Genomic DNA, 23887 nt, shown 5'->3' with positions numbered 1-23887 from the left:
ACTGAGGGTTTTTTTTTCAACCAAAAGTATTTTAAATCGTTGTCACTCCATGTTAGTACAATAAATTGTGCTTATTTTTTTCAGGCCTTCCAGCAGTTGTAGTAATACCATGGGCTATTGTGAAGTCACATTTAGGACATTCAACGAATGCTCTAGCTGTACATGGGTCAGTATTTAATCATTCCGAAAAAAATTTATTTTATATTTTTTTTTAAATTTACTTTCTTGTAAAATTTATATTGACCTTATTTTTAGTATTATAAGGAATATGATACATATGGAATATGTGTACAAGATATTTCTTAATGATTATTCTTAAAGGCATATTTTTAGAATGTTTGTAAAAAAAATTTAAGATTTAATTAAATGCCCTACCAATAACGCAAAAAAAAAAAAAATTTTCAAATAAAACAAAGAAACGCCAGCGTCAATACGTAAGACTCTGATCATTCTGTGTGAAGTAAAGCATAAATAAATGAAAAAAAATATGTAAATCACTTAACGAAATAAGAGATGAAATTTTATTTAACAATGCAAAATAAAACAAAATAATATTTGAAAGATAAAAAATTGTGAATAAGAACAAATTCTTGATATGTATAGCAACAAAATTCTTTGTATTTTCCCCTTATAAATGCATTTTTTGGAAAAGAAAAAAAAGTTCATCACGGAACAGGGTATTCCTTAATGACAACCCTAAATACATATTATTAGTATCCTGGTAAAATTTTTGCAATTGTTATAGTAACTGCGCAATTCAAGTTTAAATATAAAACTTTTTTAAAATTTAATAACTCAAAAGCTCTTCAACCTATTTCGTTGAAATTATGTACTTAAACATATAAAGTTAGCTTCCTTAAGATGATATTAAAATTTTCCGTAACTTACAGATCAATTTTTTTTACTATTATTAAATAAAACATTTAAAAGTACTCTTTGCATGGAATTTCTTTGAGTAAATGAACTTTATAATTGTGTGCAAAACATTTTCGAATCGTTTTCGAAATAGTGTGAAATAAATGAAAAGTAACAGTAATATTAAGGGGTCTAAACTTCTTCTGACCAAACTATTGGAACCACATTACGGCAGCCCTCATATTTTGAGGCTCAAAAGATCGAATCTATCGAGAGAAAAAGGTGTTTATTCAGAGAAAATACGTCTTATCTCTGATTTTATAGCCTAAAATATCATATGCTCCAATTAATTTGCATATTTCAGATCATTAAGATTGAGAAAATGGGTACGTGAAAATCTTATTATTAGATCAAAAGTTATGCACGATGTACTTTTTATTTTGCGTACTGTACATTTGAAGTGCTAAGTTTTTAAATTTAAGAAAAATTTATTCAACTTAAATGCATTCGCCTCTTACTTATTTATTTGTAACCCCCGATATTCGTTTTTTTTTTTTTCATATTTTTGCCAGCATTCTAAAAATATATGTTAAGGATTGTCATTTCAGAACACCCTCCCTTTACCGTACATTTATATTTTTCCAAAAATTTATTTATGAAGAAAACAAAAATAAAACTGCATTATACTTCAAGAAGTTAGTCTTATTTAACTTTTTCCTATTTTCTAATGAATGGTGTTTTCGACACTAGGGAGCGCTGCAAGCTGTATGCCGCTTATACTTCCGGGTTACTGTTTCCGGTATATTTTAAAGCCATTTTGCTCCCAACGTGATCATTGTGTTTTAAGATTCCGGCAAACGTAGTATTTGAATACTTATTACTAAACTTAACCTTGCTCCTCGAACAATATGCTAGCACTAACGTAATTTGGTGCACAACTTGCAACGCGAACCAACAGTAATAAACAAACGAAAAAAGGCCAAATCAAGACTGACAAAAAAGCGAGTTATTCAAAATCTAGCAACCATGTCACCTTTTTTAACAATATATCTCTAAATAACAAATTTTCACTTCAAACTCACCAGAATTACTTAATAACAATAATATCTTATGAAATACGGCAGATTTGAGCTCAGAAATTATCTAATTTATTTCTTTTATTGAAAACAAAATTATCCGTTTAAAAATATCGCCTCGCAGAATAACATGTAGTAAGCAGCTGCAAACGTTCTAACCTGAACTAGAGCAGGCATACAGTTCGAGATTGTTATTGTTTACATTTCTACTGAAAACTCCATCCAGACTATATATTTTTTCCTTTTTTTATTTAGTTTTACAACATTTAATAAGACTTTGCTATGTATTTTAGAATTATTTCTAAAACATAATTCGATGATTTCTGATTTGTAATTTTTTTTTTCTAATTTTAACCTTAGTACGACCTGAGTGATTTTTGTTTTGTTATTCCGAATTTTTAAAAGGTTTTAAACGTGCGAAATTTGCATCAGGCATAAAAATATCATAAATTAACGGTTTGCGCTTACCAGGTGGTCCAAACTGACCCATGCGTCCTAGATTACTAAGAAAAACAAGTTTATTTCAAAACCTCTTTATATTTATGATTTACAATTTAATTCCTTAAATTTTATATTACATTTTATGCATAAGTAATGGTTAATTACTTATGCATAAAATGTAATGAAATGTGTGTTCTGTGATGAAACTGTATAAAGCCACATATATATTAGTATACATTAGTATATACTCATGTATACTAATATACATGAGTGTCAGTTGATACATGAGTATCAGCTGATCTTGATTGTATCAGCTGATCTGATTAAGGACTCAACTCAAAACGCAGACACCACACATTCCTTATATACTCTATGAGAAGTTTCTGCTTCATATATCCTCCAGAATTGATGAAGCTGGATTACAGGATCGCGTAGCTAACAGACATAGATGTCAGCACCATAGCTCTGCATCATCATTTGATTCGGAAGACGCTCGACCACGGGAGAAATTTTTCATCACACATTCAGTTTCACTATTACTAATTTAAAGTATAGAAAAAATTAGTTTAAGCAAAACTAAAGTAAGCCATAAAGTTTTAATTGCTGTAAAAAAATGGAAAATATCAAAATTTAAACAAATTATTGAACTAGAACTTCCCAATAGCGTTACCCTAAGTTATCCTCTCATAATTTATTTTCATTTTGATATTTGAAATTTTTTTTTCTGTATTAGAAATTTCCTGGCTTATAGTATAGATTTGCCTAAACTCACATTTTCTATACTTAAAATTCTAAATTACTTACGGAGGTGAAAAAGAATTTGCGATGAAAAGTTTCCCCTATGATATAGCTTCCTCTTCACTTGATAACAAACTTTAGTACATCTCTCTTGCGAGATGGCACAACTAGATCAACTAACATAGTCGAATTCCGCGGTTAAATATGACTTGAAACACAATTCAACCGCAACTCTAAGTTACTCACTTATTCCAAAACCGTTAGTTATTTATTTTGGGAAGTTTTCAGACTTGTTCAGAATTGTTCCTATTTCATTCCAGAAAAGCTTGTTTGTAGAGGAAAGGTTTCTGAATTCTGAAAAGAATTTCCTGTTTCTTACCAGAAATGTTATTGGAATAAATTAGGCATATTAGCTACCGATTATTTTCTAAGAATGTTCTTGAATTCTTTTTACGGTGATAAAAGCTGTTACATAAAGCATTTGCTTTTATTTCTTACAGAAGTATGTGAAAATTTCCTTGCAAATATTGTAAGAATTACAGAGTATAACAATACAATACTTTTTTTAAAAAATATATAATATTTTAAAGTGAAAAAAAGAACAAAATTTTTAGATCAAACGATAATTTTTACGTCACATTTTTAGAATCATTTTTCAATCTCCCATGTTAAACTTATTGTTGAATGATGCATAATAAGATGTGTTATTGATCATGTAATAGTAAATTTCAACATATTCCTTACAGAAATTTTGAAAACTAGGTCTATCTAAACTTTAACTATTAATTAAAAAGTTTAAAATTTAAAATGTAACTAAACTTTAACAATTTAAACTTTTAAAATGACTTCCTTCAAATATACATTTTAGTTTAAAAATTCTAAAACACATTCTTTAATACATTTCTAATACCATCCTTCTGAAATTCTTAGTTTCAACCAAATTGTTCTATTTTATCATGCTTTAGTTCATATATTACAAAACTTTCTCACACTTTCTAACTCGCAAAGTATTATTTTCGCAACAAAGAAGTGGAAAATTTGAATCTTTCATTTTCAATCAAGTTAAATGGTGGGAGAGTATATTTTCTCATCTGCCATCATTGTTTGATAAGAAAAAAGATATCCTGCATACAATGTTTCTCATTACTTTAGAATAAAATAACGTAAGACGTAAAATATATTTCGAATGCAATCGTCATTTTGGCACAGAATTTAAACATAAGAGATTTAAAATAGCTTTCCAATTTATTTACTTTTATTTTCAGTAAAGGTATTGAAAATAAAAAAATTTCTTCACGACGCTTAAAATACATGTATTTCGTATCTCGGATTAATTTAGAACTCGTCTTAGAAGTGGAGTTTACTTTTTCTTTAAACTTTTTAAAGAAAAGACTTTTTAAGTAAAAATGTCATAAAACATGCAAAAAAAAGTCTTTTTCTGTCTTCCTTCTTTTACACGTTAATGTTGCTTTAAGTTAAAGTACTTAAAGTTTTATTCTAAAACCTTCTTTCTTTTGAAACACTGTTTATTACTTTTTAATTTTCGTATTAAATATTGAATATCAAAAAAGATCACATTTTTTAAAGAAACGATTTCTAAGTAATGTATTTTTCGATACGTTTTCTAGTTTCTTTTTACTTCACTTAAATAAATTTAGCAAAAACTTTTATTAAAAGCGCTAATTTTTTTTAAAGTTTAAAACATTTTTTTATTCATTCAAAAAAAATATTTTCATTTGGAATATTGCAAAAGGCTATTAAATAATCAATAGTAGAGGAATTGCTTTTTTGTTGAATAAATAAAGCAGATTAATATATTTTTTAAATTACATTCTTCTACAACAGTAGTGTATAAGTTGTGCAAAATACTAAATCTTATTTTAAATTTACTTTTTTTAGATAAATTTAACTAAATATCTCATTTAACGCTCTGAAAAATATTTATCTTTTTTTTTTTACTTTACAGTTAAAGTTCCCTTTTAAAAATTATTTGAATTTTAAATATCGTTAAATACTTTTTAGTTATTCGAGTTAAATAATCAATGTCAAACACAGAAAGCATTTTTTACAACCAAAAAATTCTGTAAATGAGCTTTTGTAGTTGTTTTCGATTTCAAACTTTCGTTATGTTGAATAACATAACCATATTAAGACATTTTCTGGATAACGTGGTTCTACAACTATATATTTAAGTAGCACAAAATTCGAAATCTAATTTTTTATTTTTATTTTATCTATAAATTATGCCGCTTAAGAAGTAGAAAACTTTCGATAAATAGTCTTAACAGTACGATTTCCAACAAGAATTATTTCAAAAAATAAAATATTTGTTGTTTGTGAAACGATAATCCCAACCAAACAGCTTCTAGTCTCTATCTCTCAATTCTTTCATGAATTCAATATTTACGAAGCATCGATGTGTTACCATTAAACAAATCCTCCAACAAGATATATCTAAAATTTAATATGCATTGAAGATTTTATTTCTAAGAGATATTCTATAGGATTTCGTTTTAAACAAAATGGAGCACACACTCCCTTTTTTTAAATTTTTCTCCCTGGGCTGGACTTATAAAATGAAAACGTGGTGCATGAAAAGAAAAATAATTCAGAAAAACGAAACTCTCTTGCAATGTTTAGAAAAAGTTTGCATTTTCATTTTTTTTCACTTCAAAAGAATAAAAATGGAACAAATCTGTTTTCATTGAACTAGGAGCAAAATAAAACGATCAATCAAAAATGCCAAAACACATGTTGGCCAAAATTGGCATAAAAGGTACATTTTTGCTACATTCCCTAGTGGTTTTGAAATCTTATTGTAGTTTTCTCTTGAAAAAGAGCTGGATTTTGGATTAGTAGTCGAGTCCATGCAATGGAATAAGTTGGATTACTTTTATACCCGAAGGAAATCCAAAGCATAAATACAGAAATTTTAAATGCATCATTTTATCTATAAAGGTATTTGAATATTTTTACATAACTTCAATACCTTTTGTATTTCGATCTGACGACTGGATTGAAATTGCCTGTTTTATTGTTATTTCCATCTTTTTGAGGAAACACAGTTTTCGTTGTATAGTACACATTCGTAATTTGGCGAACTCTCTTGCATATGGGAAACATCGATATATTTTATGGCCGAAATAAAAAATTTATTGTTACTTTCTGTTATTTCTCTCAGTCAGTTCAATTTAGCACATATGAGACAAGTTCTTTAGAATAACGGAACTTATTATTTTGTATAATCAGATTTTCATGCCACGTCTGAAACACTCGTTTATCAAAAGGAAATCCAGTAAATGTATAAGATTAATTTTTTTTAAAATTAAATTGTTCATTTTTAAATGTGTGATTTTTGTCGAAAAATTGCAATTAAGCAATCAATCAAGCTAAGTTATGGGTCATCATTAAATTATCCAATGATAAAAATTAATGAATTTTTTGGAAGTTACTTTTTGACTATATGAGTATTAAAATTATTATTTACGGAAATATGATGAAAAATATGAGAAAAAAAGTTGGCTCGTTGCTAAAATATCGAGTAATTTTTCAAACAGTTTCTACTCTTCACCATAATTTGAGAATATAAAGAATTTGCCAAAAAATATATGCGTTTACATAAAATAAGTTGGTTAGTATAAGTTAATTTACGGCTAACAGCAATTACTTAGACTATTTTAAGTATATACTAAAAAAAATGAAGATTAACAACAAAAAAAAACATAGAAAGTTATTCAAGACGATTCTTCGATATTTTCTTTTATTTTGATCGAAAGTATATTTTGTGCTGTAATTAGTCAGAAAATTAACTCAAATTACTGAAGAAGAGCATAAACTTTAAACAATGATTAATAGTTCAAATTATTACTCTGATCGATGATTAGTACTGTAATTAATACTTAACATACTGAATAAGTAATTAGTGTTTGTTAATTAGTAACACAAATTATTGGTATCCATTAACTCACATTATTAATGAAAAATAGTTGTTAAATCAATGTAACATTTAATTTAGTATTTTATCCAAACTACACACGTAACGGAGAACATTTATGCAGATCATGTTGAAAAATATTTTGCCATAAATTACAAAAACATAAGATGAGACAACGGGGGCAGAATTTATGGAGTTAAATTTTATACACGCTGTTGCTTATGTGAGCAAGAAATAATGAAATGGCACATCGAGAAGAACTTCTTTTACTAGCATTTATAAGACTTTTTGTTTTAGAGTATAATTTATACAAAAAAGGAGGAATAACAATAACTTATTTGAAAGATAATTTTTACCGATTTTTCTCCTGATTCTAATTTTTACTACGAAGGAATATATGTTTGAATTATTCAGCCTTGCACACTTTCTCAGGGCCCGACTTAGCCTAATTGGGGCCAGGGGCAAAAACTTCTTTGGTGGGGGGGGGGGGCTCTGCTTCTTTGCCTCTGCTTCACTACTTTAGTAATGAAGGTATTTAATATGGTGGAATTTAAAGGTATTTAATTTTGAGATATTTAAATTTTTCACCTCATTATAGATAACAAGAAAATTGACTAGAACCTAAAATAGCAATAAAGCCCCTCCCCCTCCAATGGTCAGACGAAATATCGCTCAGTCTATTTTATTGATTTTCTGATAATTCTCTGTCCATGTTTTTGTAAATATATTGCATTTTGCAATATATAAAAATACAGGCTTTTGATTGGCCAAATTTGTCCATCGTCATTGCGAAAATTTATCTGAATTCCGCCTTAGAAAGCCATGGATTTACGAAATATATATTGTGTTCATACGATAGATTAATGAAGAAGATAACATAAAGCTGACGGATTTTACACTGCACTGATATTTTATTTAAAAAAAAGTTCATTAAGGAATGTAACGTAAAATAAACTTTCTATTCGATTTGGGGGCCCCCTCTAATGTGGGGGCTCGGGGCAACTGCCCCGTATGCCCCTGCCTAAGTCAGGCTCTGCACTTGCCGTTCTTTTAGCTTTCCAATAACTAGGGATTGGCTATTGCAGTTTTTCCCCATCGGGAACCGAACAGAGGTAGCAAAGGTGTCTTGAGTTTTTATTTTTAAAAAAAAATGAGTTGGTATGGTTGGTTGGTAGAGAGTATTGGTTATGGCCTTCAGGCGGGATGGAGTTTTTTCAAATTATTATAAGCATTTCGATTCCAAGTTACTTTCAGGATAGGAGAAAAGATTTAAAGATGCTTATTTTATCAGAACGAACAAGATATTTTTATTCACATATAAAAATTTATTTTGGTAATAGTTCTTTCAGCTCAAGGTAACAACCTAAAGTAGAGGTTGCATTTACACCATATGAAAACGCCAGACAAAATGGGCTATTTAAATGCGCCATTTTATACTATACAAGTTAAGTTTAAGCTAAATGTAAATATCTCTTCAAAAGAAAATTATCGATCTCTTGTGTCACCATTTGCTTTTACTTCTGCAGACTGTTTCACATTATTTATAAAAACTCTCACGTGCTTTAAAATGATTTATTTGAATAGCGAAATTTCTCTTATGCTGTTTGCAATTTTAAATATTCAATTATTTTTATTCAAAACTACAGAGTAAAGCTGTGATGAATTATGGATTCTTGTTTTTCTTATAATTTAAAAAATTAATCATTTAATTTTTGAAAGAAAAACAAATTAGATTAGAACATACTGATAATAGCTTTTTCTTAACAGCTTGAGAACTGGCCTAACTATGGAAGTTGCAGTAAGGTTTCAGTTTGTATAGTGAGAGCTCAAAAACTTGTAGTCCGCGGAGACTCGTGTTTTTAGGAGTGGTATAGAGTTCAGATGATACAGCCCGAAACCAGGCTTGACACAGCCACTGTCTTATGTTTAAGTTTTCATTATACTTGTTAACTTTCAAACTACACAAACATATAAAAAACAGCGCCCTGGGCTAGTTTTTCAGCAGGACAATGCCAGACCACATACGGCACGTGTTGCTATGAACTGTCTGCAAGCTTGTCAAACTCTTCCTTGGCCTGCCAGATCACCAAATCTCTCTCCCATCGAGCATGTCTGGGATATGATGGGAAGGCGATTGCATCTGTCACGGAATGTTGATAACCTCGTTCGACAATTGGATCGAATTTGGCAGGAAATACCCCAAGAGACCATCCGGGAGCTTTATCGGTCTATGCCACGCCGTGTGGCAGCTTGTATCCAGGCTAGAGGCGGGTCAACACCTTATTGAGCTTGTTCCTGTAACTCTGCAATAAATTATTCAATTGTTCTGAAATTTTAATCATTTACTATTCTGTACATTGTCTTCCTATCCACCAATTTTCGTTTCAATCGGACAACTCCTTCTTGGTGCGTCGATTTTTTTGTTATAGAGTGTATATAGATTTGTTGCTTAGTGCAATAAATTTGTACTAAAATGCTTTTGGCCGCCTTAAAATGCAAATAATTTTATCTATCTCATTACCATGTAGCAATGCTTTTCAGTTTTTCAGAATTTAAAATATTTTTTGCTTACCATTATCCTTATTCTACTATTTATTTAAATATTGAAAAGGGATAAAAAAAAACACGCCCAAACTAATGGTGCAGTAACAAAATGATTTTTATTTTCAGGTGCCCTTGGCAAAATCGAGACCACTACGACTACATCTTCATGCTGCCAGTTATTTTAGTTTTGCTGGTAAGTTCTATAATACTCCTTTATAAAATAACAGGTAAGTTACAAGTGGTGACAAAAATAGGCGTAATAGTTTCTTTATTATTTTGCTTGTGGGAGGGATAACAATGCTTTAACTTATTTCAGACACAGCTGCTCACTTCAAAGAGAAAAACTTCTATCACGCTCTGCATTTTTTCAGCAAACTATAAATGATGAAAATAGTTTTACTTTTATCAGACTTAAAATAAAAAGGATATGGCGAAACACTTTTGAAAGACGAGCGAAGAAATTTCGAAGGTGAAAGAAGAATATTAATAAAAGAATGCTCTCAGCGCTTCTCGTTTTAGTTCTGACAAAAATAAAATTAATTTTTCCATTTCAACATTCATTTCACCTTCGTTTTTATGCATGAAAACGTTATATTTAAAGCTTTTGTTTCATTTTTTTATTTTTGATTTATCAGTTAATTCATATCAGAAAGCGGTCAAAATTTCAATTTTCAAAAAACTGGAGATAAGCGGCAGATTTTGATTGCGCCATTTAGGAAACAATTAATTCCAGAATTGATATCAAGCTTAATTTCTTGTGTGGTCAAAATTCGAATTGGCGATAAAAGATTACAGCGGTCATGGAACGATTGAAACTGATATCATTATCCGACACAGCTCTTCTGTTAAAATTTAAGCACTCTAATTGGTAAGACAGTTTCAAATGACAAATTTTATTTTGAGACAAAATAACGATTAATTCTGCTAACATGTATGTGGTGTTTTGGAGAGGAATGACAGTTTTTTTCGATGATGGAAACATTTAATAAGAAGATGAATTATTTACATACATGATGATATTTTAAATTTTTCGAAACATTAAGTTGAAAAGTGTGGGCCGTCTGCCCCGATGATTTGAGCAAGAAAATGGGCCGTCAACCCCGGTCTGGGCTATGCAGTTCAAAAGATATGGGCCTGTACCTTGTTATCACAACCATAAGCACCGTCTGAGCTATGCAGTTGATTGTTCAACAACAAAACGAAAACTGAGTCTCTGAGTTAAAAAAAAAAAAAAAAAAAGGAGAGGCGGTGGTGCGGGGAAGTCGCGACGCTGGAATCATGGGGGCAGTGGGATCTCCTCCTCATCCTCCACATGTATTGTTTCCAAGCATGATGTTCTAATAGAGGTGCTCTAGACAGTCGGAAACCAGAGTAAATTTCGAGAGCATGATTCACAGACACGAAAGTGAATTAATCAAAACATAGTAAATTACGCGTGTTACTAATGTAGATTATATCTATAATGTAGATTATAACTTAGAAACGGTAAAATAAATTTTACATCATCGTAAGATTTATTTTACCGTAGAATCCATTTTCACCATAAAATATTACGCCTTAATTTTTACAGTAATACATTCAAGTGATTAATTCAAGTGATTTTACGGTAATTATTGCTGTAAAAATTACTATATATCTGCTTTTTTGTTCCGTAACATGTTCCTGTAAAAGTGGATTTTACGGTAAAAAGTACCCGCAACTTGAGTGCCGGTATTTTTTTATCGAAATTTGATCCCGAATTTTTTTTCAGTGTAACCAGTGTGAGGCTCAGATTCAGTCATGCCCAAATTTTTGCAACCACGTTTTTTTTTACCTCTGATTGTCGCTTTACCACGCATAAATAAACTTGTTGTGGCATGTTTCACTGTAAAAACTAAATGAAATTTACATATTTAAAGTTTCGTTTTTATGTTCTTTATTTTTATAACTGTACATTTTTTTGCGAATTCTCTATTAATTTTAAAAATTGGTGGAAGTATCATGTATGAAAAATTAAAGTTATTTGTTTTACCGAAATTTCGATATTATTTATTACCTCAAATTCATATCTAATGTACTACACCTTATTTTTAAGTTTAAATCAAATTTACTAAGCGTTAACTAAGTACCAAATTACATAAAATATTTTTTATTTCCATATCACCACGATTTATTTTTAAATTGTATTTATTTGAAACGTTTTATTTAAAAATAAAAAGTACTCGGCTAACCTATGGATGGCCAGGTACAGTGAAGTACAAGGAAGTTTTAATAATAGTAGGGGAGAGGGGGGCACATGTGAACAAATATTTTTATTTCTTCACTTTTCGAAAAATATCATCAATTTTTCATAGTAAAAAAGTCCATATGTTTAAATAGTATTTTCTTTGTCTTGTGGAATTTTTTGAGATTTTTCAATAAAATATTTCTTTACTTTATAATATTTTAGAAAAATGACTTCAGTTGTTCGCATGTGCCCCTATTGGGGGCACATGTGAACAGGCCTGGGGCACATATGAACAAGATTAAAAACACAAAGCAATCATCATATTTCAAAGAAAAAAATCTTTAATATAACAGATATAGATACGCATTATACTGAGGGGGTTGTAGCTTACTATGTGAATTTAAATTGTACAACAGTACTGTCAGTAAGAAAATAATTTTTCAGCTGTACAATAATTTATCCGTAATTGGGTTTTTCGCAACTTCATGTTCCACGGGTGTTGTAATGGGCCTTTTTCTTTCTTCTCTAATACTCTTTCATGCTTTTTTTTCATTTTTTCTATCTTTTCATTTGTAGCTTTAACAATTCTATTTTCTCAGGTGTATCAATTAATATGCGTGATGCACGATCAACCATTTAATAAAAAAAAAAAATTTTTTAAAGGAAAAATTAATACATTAATTATGGAAAATTAAATAATGATAATTTTAAATGCATACATATTTTTTAAACTTATAATATCATGAGGATAATAATCTTAATACTATGTAGGGGCACTTGTGAACTGTTCACATCTGCCCCAGATGTTTTGTTCACAAGTGCCCCCATCATCCTTCTTAAACCTAACTTGAAAAATAAAGAACTTTTAATTGAGTAAAAAAAAAGAATAATTGTCATAAACTTACCTGAATGTTTATATAATGATCTGCAATAGTTAATTTTAGTTTATTAGTTGATTTATATTATACTTTCACTTGGAGAAGCGAGTGATTATAATATATGCAACACCAGCTGATACAAAGAAATTGTCAGAATAGACCAACAAAATGTCTCATTGTTCTGAAAGTTTTTCAGAGAGGTAGGACTAGTACTGCCATCAATTGAAAATTTTTCGGGATTTTTTATTTCAAATCATATTGGTTAAACATACCATGTTCACATGTGCCCCCTGTTCACATGTGCCCCCCTCTCCCCTACTTGCATACAAATTTTAAAAAAAATTAAAATGAACAATGCCATCTTCATGAACTTCTGTATAATTTATCCACCGATATTAAGAGACATTAAAATATGTAATTGAAGTTTAAGAAAACTATAGTATTTTTCTTATCATAGGTGATGATATATCTTTGCTGTAAGCTAACTTTTTGCTTATTTGACTCAATTTTATAGGGAAAAAAATGAACAGATTTCACATTATTGCAAGAACCAGCTACCAAAGCGAATTATAATACATTTAAAAATTTAATATCTGTTTTTCAGGATTTTCAAGATAATAAAAAAAGCTGATCTTTTCAGAAATTCTCTTTCAATTTTTCTGTAAAACGTTAATTGTTACCTACCTGAAATCAGAATCAAAATTATTGACCGACAAAATCATGCTACATACAGTGAAAAGCAATTTCAAATGGAAGTGAACCAAATAATATGGAATTTTTAAAGTTTTTACAGACAAGTAGTTTTCTAAACACTTATAATAGCATTTTTTTTTTTTTACCTTTATGCTTTTTAGTACTTAGTAAAAGTAAAAAGTGACACGTTTATTTTTTTTATTTCATAAAATGATTGATCTCTTCTGTGTTAACTAATAGTTTATTTAACTAAACTATAATAAGCTAACCTTATACTAAATTCAAAAATAAAATGTATTTAATGAACGATATGATTAAAAATTAAAACTAATGATTTTATGTTTGGTAGAAAGTTGTTCACTATAATAAGTATGCTTATGCTCGTTTGTTTTCTTTCAGATAAACATATATTTCCTGGGAAGAATCATGTGGGTTCTCATAACAAAACTTAGAGCTGCCAATACCGTAGAGTCGAGGCAATACAGGTTTGACTTAACTACGATCATTTATAAAATAAATGAGAATAATTAAAATTACAACCTTGTCTCAAAAAATAATTCTTTTCTTTCCATCATAAATATTTTTTTAAAAAAAAGAAAGAAAGAACATTATCAATTAGAATAAAATATTTCAATATTTTCAAAAATATATGAAGTTCAAAAACTCTTGGGCATGGGCCCAACGTCCTACCAACCAGACTATCCCTTCCTTTCTTTCAAGTCTAAAATAAATAATTAAAAAACCATTTTAATTTATAGTTTCTAATAAAATAATAATCATAAAAAACAAACCTGAAGAACTTTTTTTCTTACCTGATTTAGAATTTCATTGACATAAAAAATTATTGAAATTATATTTTATATTATATTAAAAATTATTATTGTTTATTTCTTTCTTTTAAACCAATGAAATTTATAATCAAGTATATCTCTCCGTTTCAGTTTCTTGTGATTATTTATTTAACATCTTTTCTCGTTTTAAAACTATATTTTTCAAATGGTGCTTCAGAAAACTTCGTTTGCCAATTTTAAATATTATATGCACGTCTTATCCAATAATTTTACTCAAAGATGAAAAGTATGAATTGTCGATGCATTTATGCATGTAATATAAAACATCTCATAAGATTCTTTCTAAAGTAAATCATAGCTTAAAATAGATTTCCCTTATTAATTTTAAGATGTTAAGTCATTCTTGCACAAAGAGCCATAAATATTCGATATTCTAATTAGAAGATTATTTTCTAAAGTTAATGGGTGATAATTCTCAAAAATATACTCAGTAAGAAAATCCTAAAAATTCTAAATGGTGTCATAATTTTTAAACAAATAAAGACATCTAAATTTTCCCTTTTGAATGAGGTTCAATTACGTAAAGAAAAATCAGGCAGCCAATTCTCTTTCAGAATCCCTAAATAAATTCAAGGACAGCCCAAATTTGTGTGGCTTTTTAATATTTGCATGACTAGTTATCTCTGCTTTCAATCAAGCATCTCACTTGTGGGAAACCATCAATGTAATGGAAAAATTCAACATAGCTGTGAAATAAAGTTAATCTAAAATAATAGAGAGTCTATTTATTTAAAATAGATCAATTCTTTTGTGTAAATTCTACCCATTGAAGACATTTTATTAGAGGAATCCATAACTATTTTGGTCTCATTAAGAATGACACTAGATACAATTTTTTTAATTATAGCGAGCCTGCTTTCTAATCAATTGCAATACAATTTTCCACTCAAAGAATGATGCCTTACATGATTTCTAAATTGAAATGAACCGTTTCAATGGCTTCTTCCAGTTTCAACACTTGTGTACATTGCTTGACATTTACATATTTCGCCACTTTTGACCTATATCTGTGACGTAATCAGAGAACAAAGAGTGTTAAAATCTCAAAATGGTTGAAAATAATTTCTAAAATTTTTGATAAAAATGTCTTCTATTGAATCAATTGACTTTCCGAAAAGCAATTTTCTGTAAATTCCTTCAAAATTTAGCTTTCGTTGTGTCCTGTTGTTGACTAAGATGGATTTTATCAGCTGCTTACACAACTTTTCTTTCCTTATTCAATGAATGACCACAGATTTTCTATGGAATTCAAGATAGAAAAATCTAGATTTTTTTTGCATTTTTAACTCAAACTACTTCTTTATCCGTCTATATGACAAATCTAGAGTGTGTTTTGGTGCTCAATAGAAATTTGACAGCTTTTTAAAAATGCGAAACTTCTCGGTGAACTCACATACGTTTAAAAAAATTGACATCTCTTGAATGTGCGCGTTTGAAAAAAAACGGAAACAACTCAGGATGCGGGTTTTAAAAAAAAAACGTACATAGCTATTTTAAAAAAATTGCTATAGCATTTTATTCCATTTCTTATACTACAGTTATGGCAACTGTATCTTAAAAAAATTATAAGAGAATCCAAATAAATTTGAAAATCTTAAGTCTTTATTCGATAGACTTCCAAAGTCTATAGTACTTCTTAAATATTTTTCTGAGAGCAAGATTTTTACTAAATTCATAATAGGAATGACAATGTCAAAACAAATAAATAATAAAGCGAATTTTCATTGCAAATTGATTTATTACGCAGCTTTTTTATAAGCTGGTGTGGAAAGTTTCGATACATTGATTAAATGATTAACATCGAAAAAGCGCATTTAAGCTATAACTGTTTTATCAATTATCTATTTCAAGCTATGCACTTAAATACGTATTTTTCTTTAATGCCAAAATAAAATATTCACCCATAACACGAAACCGCAATATGTTGGATGCAGCATAAGGTAAAGGGGGAAAAAGAAGCAAAATACTTCAATATGTATACAATAAACAAAAAGCAATTATATTTAGAACATGGTGTATATGTGGCAATTTGTAGAAAGTAAAAAAGATTTTTTGTGTGCATAAATTAACTTTTTATCTTTGCTACTCTTTTTTTAAAAAAAACTATGCATTTTTACAATTAAAATTATTGAGAAAAATTTTATTCTAGAATTTATAGAAGATTATTTTTCAGCGCCTAAATTTTTATGTAGAACTGCACATATACAATAAATTAATTTTTTAAGAAACCTAATTTTTTTAATTTAGTTTTTCAGTTTAGTGAAATTCAAGTTAGGAAAAACATTTTAGGTAATTTAATTTTTAACAAATTTCAAATAGTTTGTTTTAGTACGTAATCTTTAATTCAAAATTAAAATCATAAATATTTTATGGCAAAACCAATTCTATCGTTATACAAAATAAGATCTATATTTAATAGAAATTTAATTTGTCGATCGTAACTCTGCAAAAGAATTTTGACTAAAGTACAGAAAAAAAAATCTTGAAAAATTGAGAGTACAAATTAGTTCGGTCCGTTTTCAAAAAATGGCTCTGGCTGTTATGAATGTCTTATAGTGACAGCTGGTTTCGGTGGTTTCAGAGAGGTTAGACATCTATCAATAATATTCAGTTTATGTCGCTTTGAGTTTCATACAAAAACTCTGTTTTTTACTTTGTTGAATATGGCAAATTTTGTGGTAACTAAACAGTATTTGCAGGAGGCTTTATGTTTCTGCTTTAAATGGAAGAAAAGTGCAGCTGAAGCGCATCGAATGCTTGTAGAAGTTTATGGTGATAATGTTCCAACTGATAAATCATGTAGGGAATGGTTCGACGTTTCAAGAATGGTGAATGAAGAATGGTGTTGTACACTATGAGCTGCTACAACCTGGCGATTCCATGACAGGTGATCGGTATAGGCTACAATTGACTCATTTGAGCCGTGCATTACGAAAAAAACAGCCGGAATACGAGCAAAGACATGACAAACATATTCTTCTGCATGACAACGGTCGGCCTCATGTCGCAAAAAATTATTTGGAAACACTCAAGTGGGATATTTTACCGCACCAGCTGTATTCACCGGACATTGCCCCTTCTGATTACTGGTTGTTCCAACTGATGCAGCACGATTTAGCAGGTCACCAGTTCACTTCTTTCGCAGAAATTGAATATTGGCTCCTAACTTGGATCGCCTCAAAAGACGAGACACTTTTTTGAGATGGAATTGGAAATTTACCTGAGAGGTGGGAAAAAGTAGTAGAAAAGTATTCAATTTGTTCTGAAATAAACGCATTTTTGAACACAAAAAATGGTCTGAACTAATTTGTATCCCCAATATATCCCTTTTATTATTTAATTTTTTACAATATAGAAAAAAAAGCAGTAGCTGGAAAAAATTGTGTCCAACACCCGAAGTCCAATACAAAAAAATTCTGTTATTATTTATAATGCATGTTTTTTAATTAACCTTTCTTCAATTCTTTATTTTTTGTTCCTATTTATTATAACCATTATTTGTACTAATCTGTTTCGTAACTTCCTTTTTCATTCTTGAGTTTTCTTTTCTATTATTTTATTATTTAGGAAAAGACCTATGTCGTCTAATTATCATATAACGTAAGTATCTGCGAACTACTTGAATAAAATTATTAACTATTTCATAAAAAAAACTGTGATATATATACTTTTATTAAATTTAATGTCCTAAAATACATTACTGGGGGTCTAATTTCTTGTAAGTAATAAAATAAAAGTTAGTTGATTAAATGTATACTTTAAATGTATTCCGACAAAAATTGAATCCAAATTTTGAAAAAAAATCATACATTTTAAGCTGAAATGGAATTACCGTTAACAGCAGTGGTGTAGTTTTAATATAAATTCAAGGGGGGAGAATATATATATATATATATATATATATATATATATATATATATATATATATATATGTATTCTAAACGTTTAAATAACAAAAAATGAATAATGAAAACATTTTATATCTATATCGTACTTACCGTACAATAGTTCATCAATCAAGCAATGTTCAATTTTCGAAGGCATTTTGTCCAAAAACTATGCCAATGACTGTTAACACTGGACTCGGGTCAATAAATTGCATACAGGACACCCTCCAAGTTAGGCTTAATTAAGCCATTTCTTATTTATCATAAGATTAATAAGACATTTTTTATTTCATTTTCGTATTTTTTTAATAGAAATCCAAAAAAGATGCTTGTAAAAGATGTATTTAACGGAATTATTAAACGAAGAAGTAAATACGAGAGGTATTTGTTATGAAAAGAAAATATCGCGTGCAGAAAAACTACTGAGATCAAACACATATAAAAAAAAAAAAATTGTGCTAAGTTTCGTGAGGAATCAATATTGAATATCACTCAAATCACTTAATATTGAATATCCATGTCATGTAATAATATTGTGCAGATTTTATATGTTCGAGATTTTGTCCACGTAAGGTTCTATCGACGTGATATTTTGAGAGAAATATATTTTGTTACCGTAGAAGCATGAAAACTTAAACCACTATCTAATACAGTCCGAAAAAGGTTACTAAAATATAGTTTGAAATTCCGAACGTAAGATTAATTAACAAATTACAGCTTCAAAAAATATATATACAATGGATGCCGGTGTCCTATCTGTGTCAAAGAGTTAATGGAGAAACATATTTTTGCATTAAAAGCATCTATTTCTTAACAAGCGATCTGAAAGTTCATTTGCTATCTCCAAATTTATATCACAATTATTATAGCAAACTTATAGAAAGCATTGAAACCTTTCATAGATGAGTTGGAGTGGTGCTAAGTTGACAGAAATTCAGTAATTTATGAGCTAAACGTAATTTTAGCAACATCTCTTTTTTTTGAAAATGTAAAATATACATTTCCATAAGCAGAGCGAAATATAATACATTGATATATTAGAGCAGTTTATACTAAACTATACTTATACAAGAAGTTCCGTAATGATCACCCAAAATATATATTTTCTGAACCCCTTTAGAAACTTAGGTTAAAAAAAAAAATATGCATATTATACGACGAAATTTAAAATTTGAGTGATAAAAAGGAAAGAGTCATCAAAATCTAAGGAAGGTGACTACTGGGGAAGGTGGGCTTGAAAATATCAAACCCTGTTTGATTGCCTGATGAAACTTCGACTTTTAACTACTCTTAGCTTCCTCCAGCAATCTAACAAGTTTTGATATTTCCAGAACCGCCGTTCTCAGTTGCGATGTGTAAGATATCGACAGCGTTCTTGAATGTTCGCCTTTTAAATATTGATTTTGGACTGACAAAGCTCAAAATTTTTTTGACTTCAATTATGCAATTAATCAAAATATATTATTGAGATAATTGGAAAGTATCATGTGTATCAAAATTCGTCATGATTTGGAAATGACACTTCGGATACATTTATTGTCGGATCCAATGTATCCGAGACAAACACTTCGATCCACTGACAAAGTCATCCGAACCAAACATTTCAATTCACCAATAAATTCATCCGAACCAAACATTTCGATCCACTAACAAAGCCATCCGAACCAAACATTTCAATCCACCAATAAAGTCATCCGAACCAAAAATTTCGATCCAGTAACAAAGCCATCCGAACCAAACATTTCGATCCACCAATAAATTCATCCGAACCAAACATTTCGATCCACTAACAAAGCCATCCGAACCAAACATTTCGATCCACCAATAAATTTATCCGAACCAAAGATTTCAATCCACCAATAAATTCATCAGAACCAAACATTTCGATCCACCAATAAATTCATCGGAACCAAGTATTCCGTACGGCCCATAAATTCCTCCGAAACAAACATTCGGATACATTTATTGTCGGATTCAATAAATGTATCCGATTAACGTAAGATCATCTACTGCTGATAAGTGGCATAAATAAAACTATTTTCAGTTTCCTTTTCGAATACTAAAGAAGCACTTAAAAATGTTTAACAACGATAAAAAAAATAATAATAATAATTTCATTTCATTGCTTTTGCCGAGATGTCTCCTAGAAAGTAAAAATAAAAGAATGAAAAAATTTTTAACGAAATCAAAAATGGAATCTGGTTTCAAAAACAGACCTATGTATTGCGTAAGTTCGCGAAAATTTTCGAATTTAAATCTTCCAGTAACTTTTTTTAACCAAAAATACAAAAGAATAATGTATATCTGTAAGAATTTTCTGTGTTGAAAATAAGATAGTAAAGGTAATAAATAAATTTGAATTTTATTCTTTTAGGAAAGCAGCGAAAGCTCTTCTGGTTTTGATTCCTCTACTTGGCGTCACATACATCGTTGTCATTGCAACACCAGATCATAGAACAGCGAGAGTGGTTTTCTCATACGCTCAAGCGCTTCTCCTTTCAACACAGGTAATATAAGCCTGATATTTTCATAAGTATTTTACAATGAAAATTAATGAACTTATGATGTTTGACACAAATTGATATCAATATCATGTCGCCACGTAATAAATATTTTTAGAATTCTTGTCATTTTTGACAATAATTCCCTGAATACTGACTGAAGATAAAAAAGTATTCCCCTTTCGAGTCGCAAATTGATATTTAAACCAAAAAGAAACAAAAACACTAACGAAATGCACTGAATTACTAGTGAGAAAGGCGGGATTTAAGAATCAAAACGAGATTGACTGCCTGATGAATGTGGCGTTTCTAATAATCGCTTTTTAACTCATATCTATGTCCTTCCACAATAAAACAGGTTTTGTTTTTAGACTCCCCCCTCCCCTATCTTAAATACAGTACAGAACCCGCTATCCGGAAATCAGAAAACCGGAAGACCAAAAAACCAGAACGAAATTCGATTAGTTTTCCCGCCATTTTAAAAAAAAAAATTTTTTTTTTCCTCATAAGATTTTATGATTTTTCGTTTTTTTTTAAAAGATATTTACCTTTCCATCATTTTGGGAAATAATCATTGGTGTATTACTTCATCGTTTTTTCTTCTTTTTAAGATTATTTGTAATTTTTTTTTTCAGTTGGATTTAACTATAAAAAAACGGCATTTTGTAGCGATTCAGAAAACCGGAAAAATCAGTTATCCGGAATATCGATGGTCCCGATCGTTCCGGATAATCGGTTCCCTACTGTATTAATTTGTGACCCCTTATAAATATAGTTTCTCAATTACATTTTCTGACAAGGACACTCAATACAGAACATCCTGCACATGAACAGACTCATAATAGTATTTTTAGGAAACTGATAGCATTGTTTTCTGAAATGGTTGATTTTAGCTCTTCCATACATTTCTGAATAATCTGAGTTAAAATACTATAAATAAATATTAAAATTTCTACATTGTAATTGCTGTTTCATTACAAACCAGACCATAATATTTACATAAATAAAAAACGATAATATGCTTAAATGTACCATTTAAATTACATGGTTGATTTAATAATTTGCTTTGTTTCAGGGTTTTACAGTTGCGGTGCTATATTGTTTCCTCAACGGAGAGGTAAGTTTACAAATGACAATAATTTTCTTTAAACAGTTTAATAAAAAATAATCAAAACTTCCATGTTTAAGATGATTTTAATAGCGGCAAAACAATTCTATTTTGAATATAGTTCAAAATTCTGAAAAAGTCCTATATTTTACAAATGAAATGTAAAAATTAATTTTTCCAAAGCGATGCAAAACAAAATAGGGGTCGCACACATGCAACAATTTTTTTATTTTATGGAAAAATTTAGTTTTCCATTTTTGAAGATGTAAAATAATCACTGCTCTTTATATATTTTTAGAATTCGTGTTGAAAAAGGAGTTAAAAATTAAACACATTAGAGAGCGCCATCGATTAATATTAATACCAGGGACGGATAAAAGCAAAACAATATCAACGTTCTCTTCAATTAAAAATGTGTTGACTAATCGTTAGAAATAAATTGATAAGAATCCGGTAATTGATTTGTAATAAATGTAGAGAGTTTGATTTTGCGATGAACTTCTATCATCACTGAAAATTTCTCTTAACATCTTCCACAAGCCATGCTCCCTGTGTGTTTTGTTTTAAATCTATAATTTAAGTCCTTTTAGTCCACATGAAAACCATAATTTTATCTAAATTTTTTCGTTTCAGGTTCGAAAATCTGTTCGGCATCATCTTGAACAATGGAGAGATCGGAGAGGTCTTGGAGGAAGAAGACGCCAATTACAAAGTGACGGTACAGGCAGCGGAGATGGATACAGACTATACCCCAGTCGAGGTATCCGTGATAGAACCAGCTGTGTTAGTCTCTCAACTAGTGGGACATGGTTAAGTAATTATAAAGTATCCCAGCCCATAACACAAAAACCAACCAACGGATCATACAGTCCAATACCTGTTAGGGATGATGCCATATAAGAAAATAAAAATATTTTTTTCTCAATATTAATTACTAAAGAATAATTCAGAAACTGAACTTTATATTGAGTGCTCAAACATTTTGCAGAAGTCTTTACGGACAAGTATTTATAAGGTATACATTAAACACCAGACTATTTTGCGAGGCATTTATAATACAAAGACAGTTTTCGTATCTGATTCATTAACACAAGACTTCGAAGAAGATTTTAATAGAGATGTTTGGCAGTCCTTTTGAAATAAAGGATAAAGAACAAATTTGTTATGTGCCATTTTGTTCATATGTGTAACTAGTAATGAAGTAATTTGTTTAGTCTTTATGTACTGTATGTGTTCTCTTAAAGAAATACTTGTTAAATGTATACTCGAACTATAAAATGATATGTTGAAGAAAATTAAATTCAATTTCAAATTAAATAAATTTAAAAATGATAAAATTTATCAAAAACTAAGATTTTAAAATTGGAGCTCAAAAATTAAGGACTAAAACACATTTTTAAACACATTGAAACGAAAAGTTTCATTCTATTATTCGTTAAAAGCTACCAAAAGTATAATTTTTGCATCATTTTAATTTTTCAATAAAACTCAATTAACATTGTGAATGAGAATAAATGGAACCTAACATGATTCGTATACCTCGTTTAATATAGCATAAATTGTAAAGAAAAATTTATACTAACCCATAATTCTTTTGGCCATTTTTAAATACTGCTATACAACCAATAATTTGATTTATATTACATATCTTTTATATATATATTTATATAAAATATATCATATATATTATATATCCTTTCTGTAAATGCTACTTTTTCAAATTGTCTTGAAGCAAATTTGAAAAAGTAGCATTTAAAGGAAAGAAAAAAAAAGCTGGGAAAAAATTAAATGGGTGAGGATACAATTAAATAGAAAGAAAATTTAATCAAAATTGATTAAAAAATTAAATAAATTTAGCTAAAGATTATATACCGTCATGTGACACCGTGACAAAGATATTACCTAAATCTTAATAAAAAGTAGGAACTTTAATTGAAGAGATAAAATTATCACTTTAAGATCAAGCACCATTTCTTTATAAAAGTGTCATCTCCATGCTTAATTAATATGGATCACATTTTAATAGCTCTGCAAAAGGTAGAAAAGTATTAAAAATGTCATCACGATTTATTTAGTAGGAATATTAATAATGACAGGTTGAAAGGATTTTTCAAAAAAGTTTAAAACTTTTCTGAAAAATTGATTCTTCAATGATTATAATGTGTAAAAAATCTT

General features: G+C 29.2%; 1 protein-coding gene across 2 annotated transcripts in view; it reads left to right on the top strand.

The window, feature by feature from the left end:
- Positions 1-22752, top strand: part of LOC107438883 (diuretic hormone receptor) — a 235922-nt gene extending 213170 nt beyond the window's left edge. Inside the window, exons 8-14 of one of the 2 annotated variants that reach the window (XM_043039187.3) lie at positions 85-166; positions 9715-9781; positions 13765-13850; positions 17784-17816; positions 20478-20610; positions 21680-21721; positions 22346-22752. In XM_043039187.3, coding sequence (XP_042895121.1) covers positions 85-166; positions 9715-9781; positions 13765-13850; positions 17784-17816; positions 20478-20610; positions 21680-21721; positions 22346-22612 — 710 coding nt within the window. In that variant the 3' untranslated portion in view covers positions 22613-22752. The remainder of the gene's footprint in view (positions 1-84; positions 167-9714; positions 9782-13764; positions 13851-17783; positions 17817-20477; positions 20611-21679; positions 21722-22345) is intronic. The other variant, XM_043039188.3, reaches the window with a different exon arrangement.
- Positions 22753-23887: the final 1135 nt, after the last annotated feature.

Source organism: Parasteatoda tepidariorum, chromosome 8 (genome assembly GCF_982258835.1).
Source record: "Parasteatoda tepidariorum strain Cologne lab strain chromosome 8, Ptep-v5.0, whole genome shotgun sequence".
NCBI lineage: Eukaryota > Metazoa > Arthropoda > Arachnida > Araneae > Theridiidae > Parasteatoda > Parasteatoda tepidariorum.
This window is presented reverse-complemented; position numbering and strand designations above follow the sequence as displayed.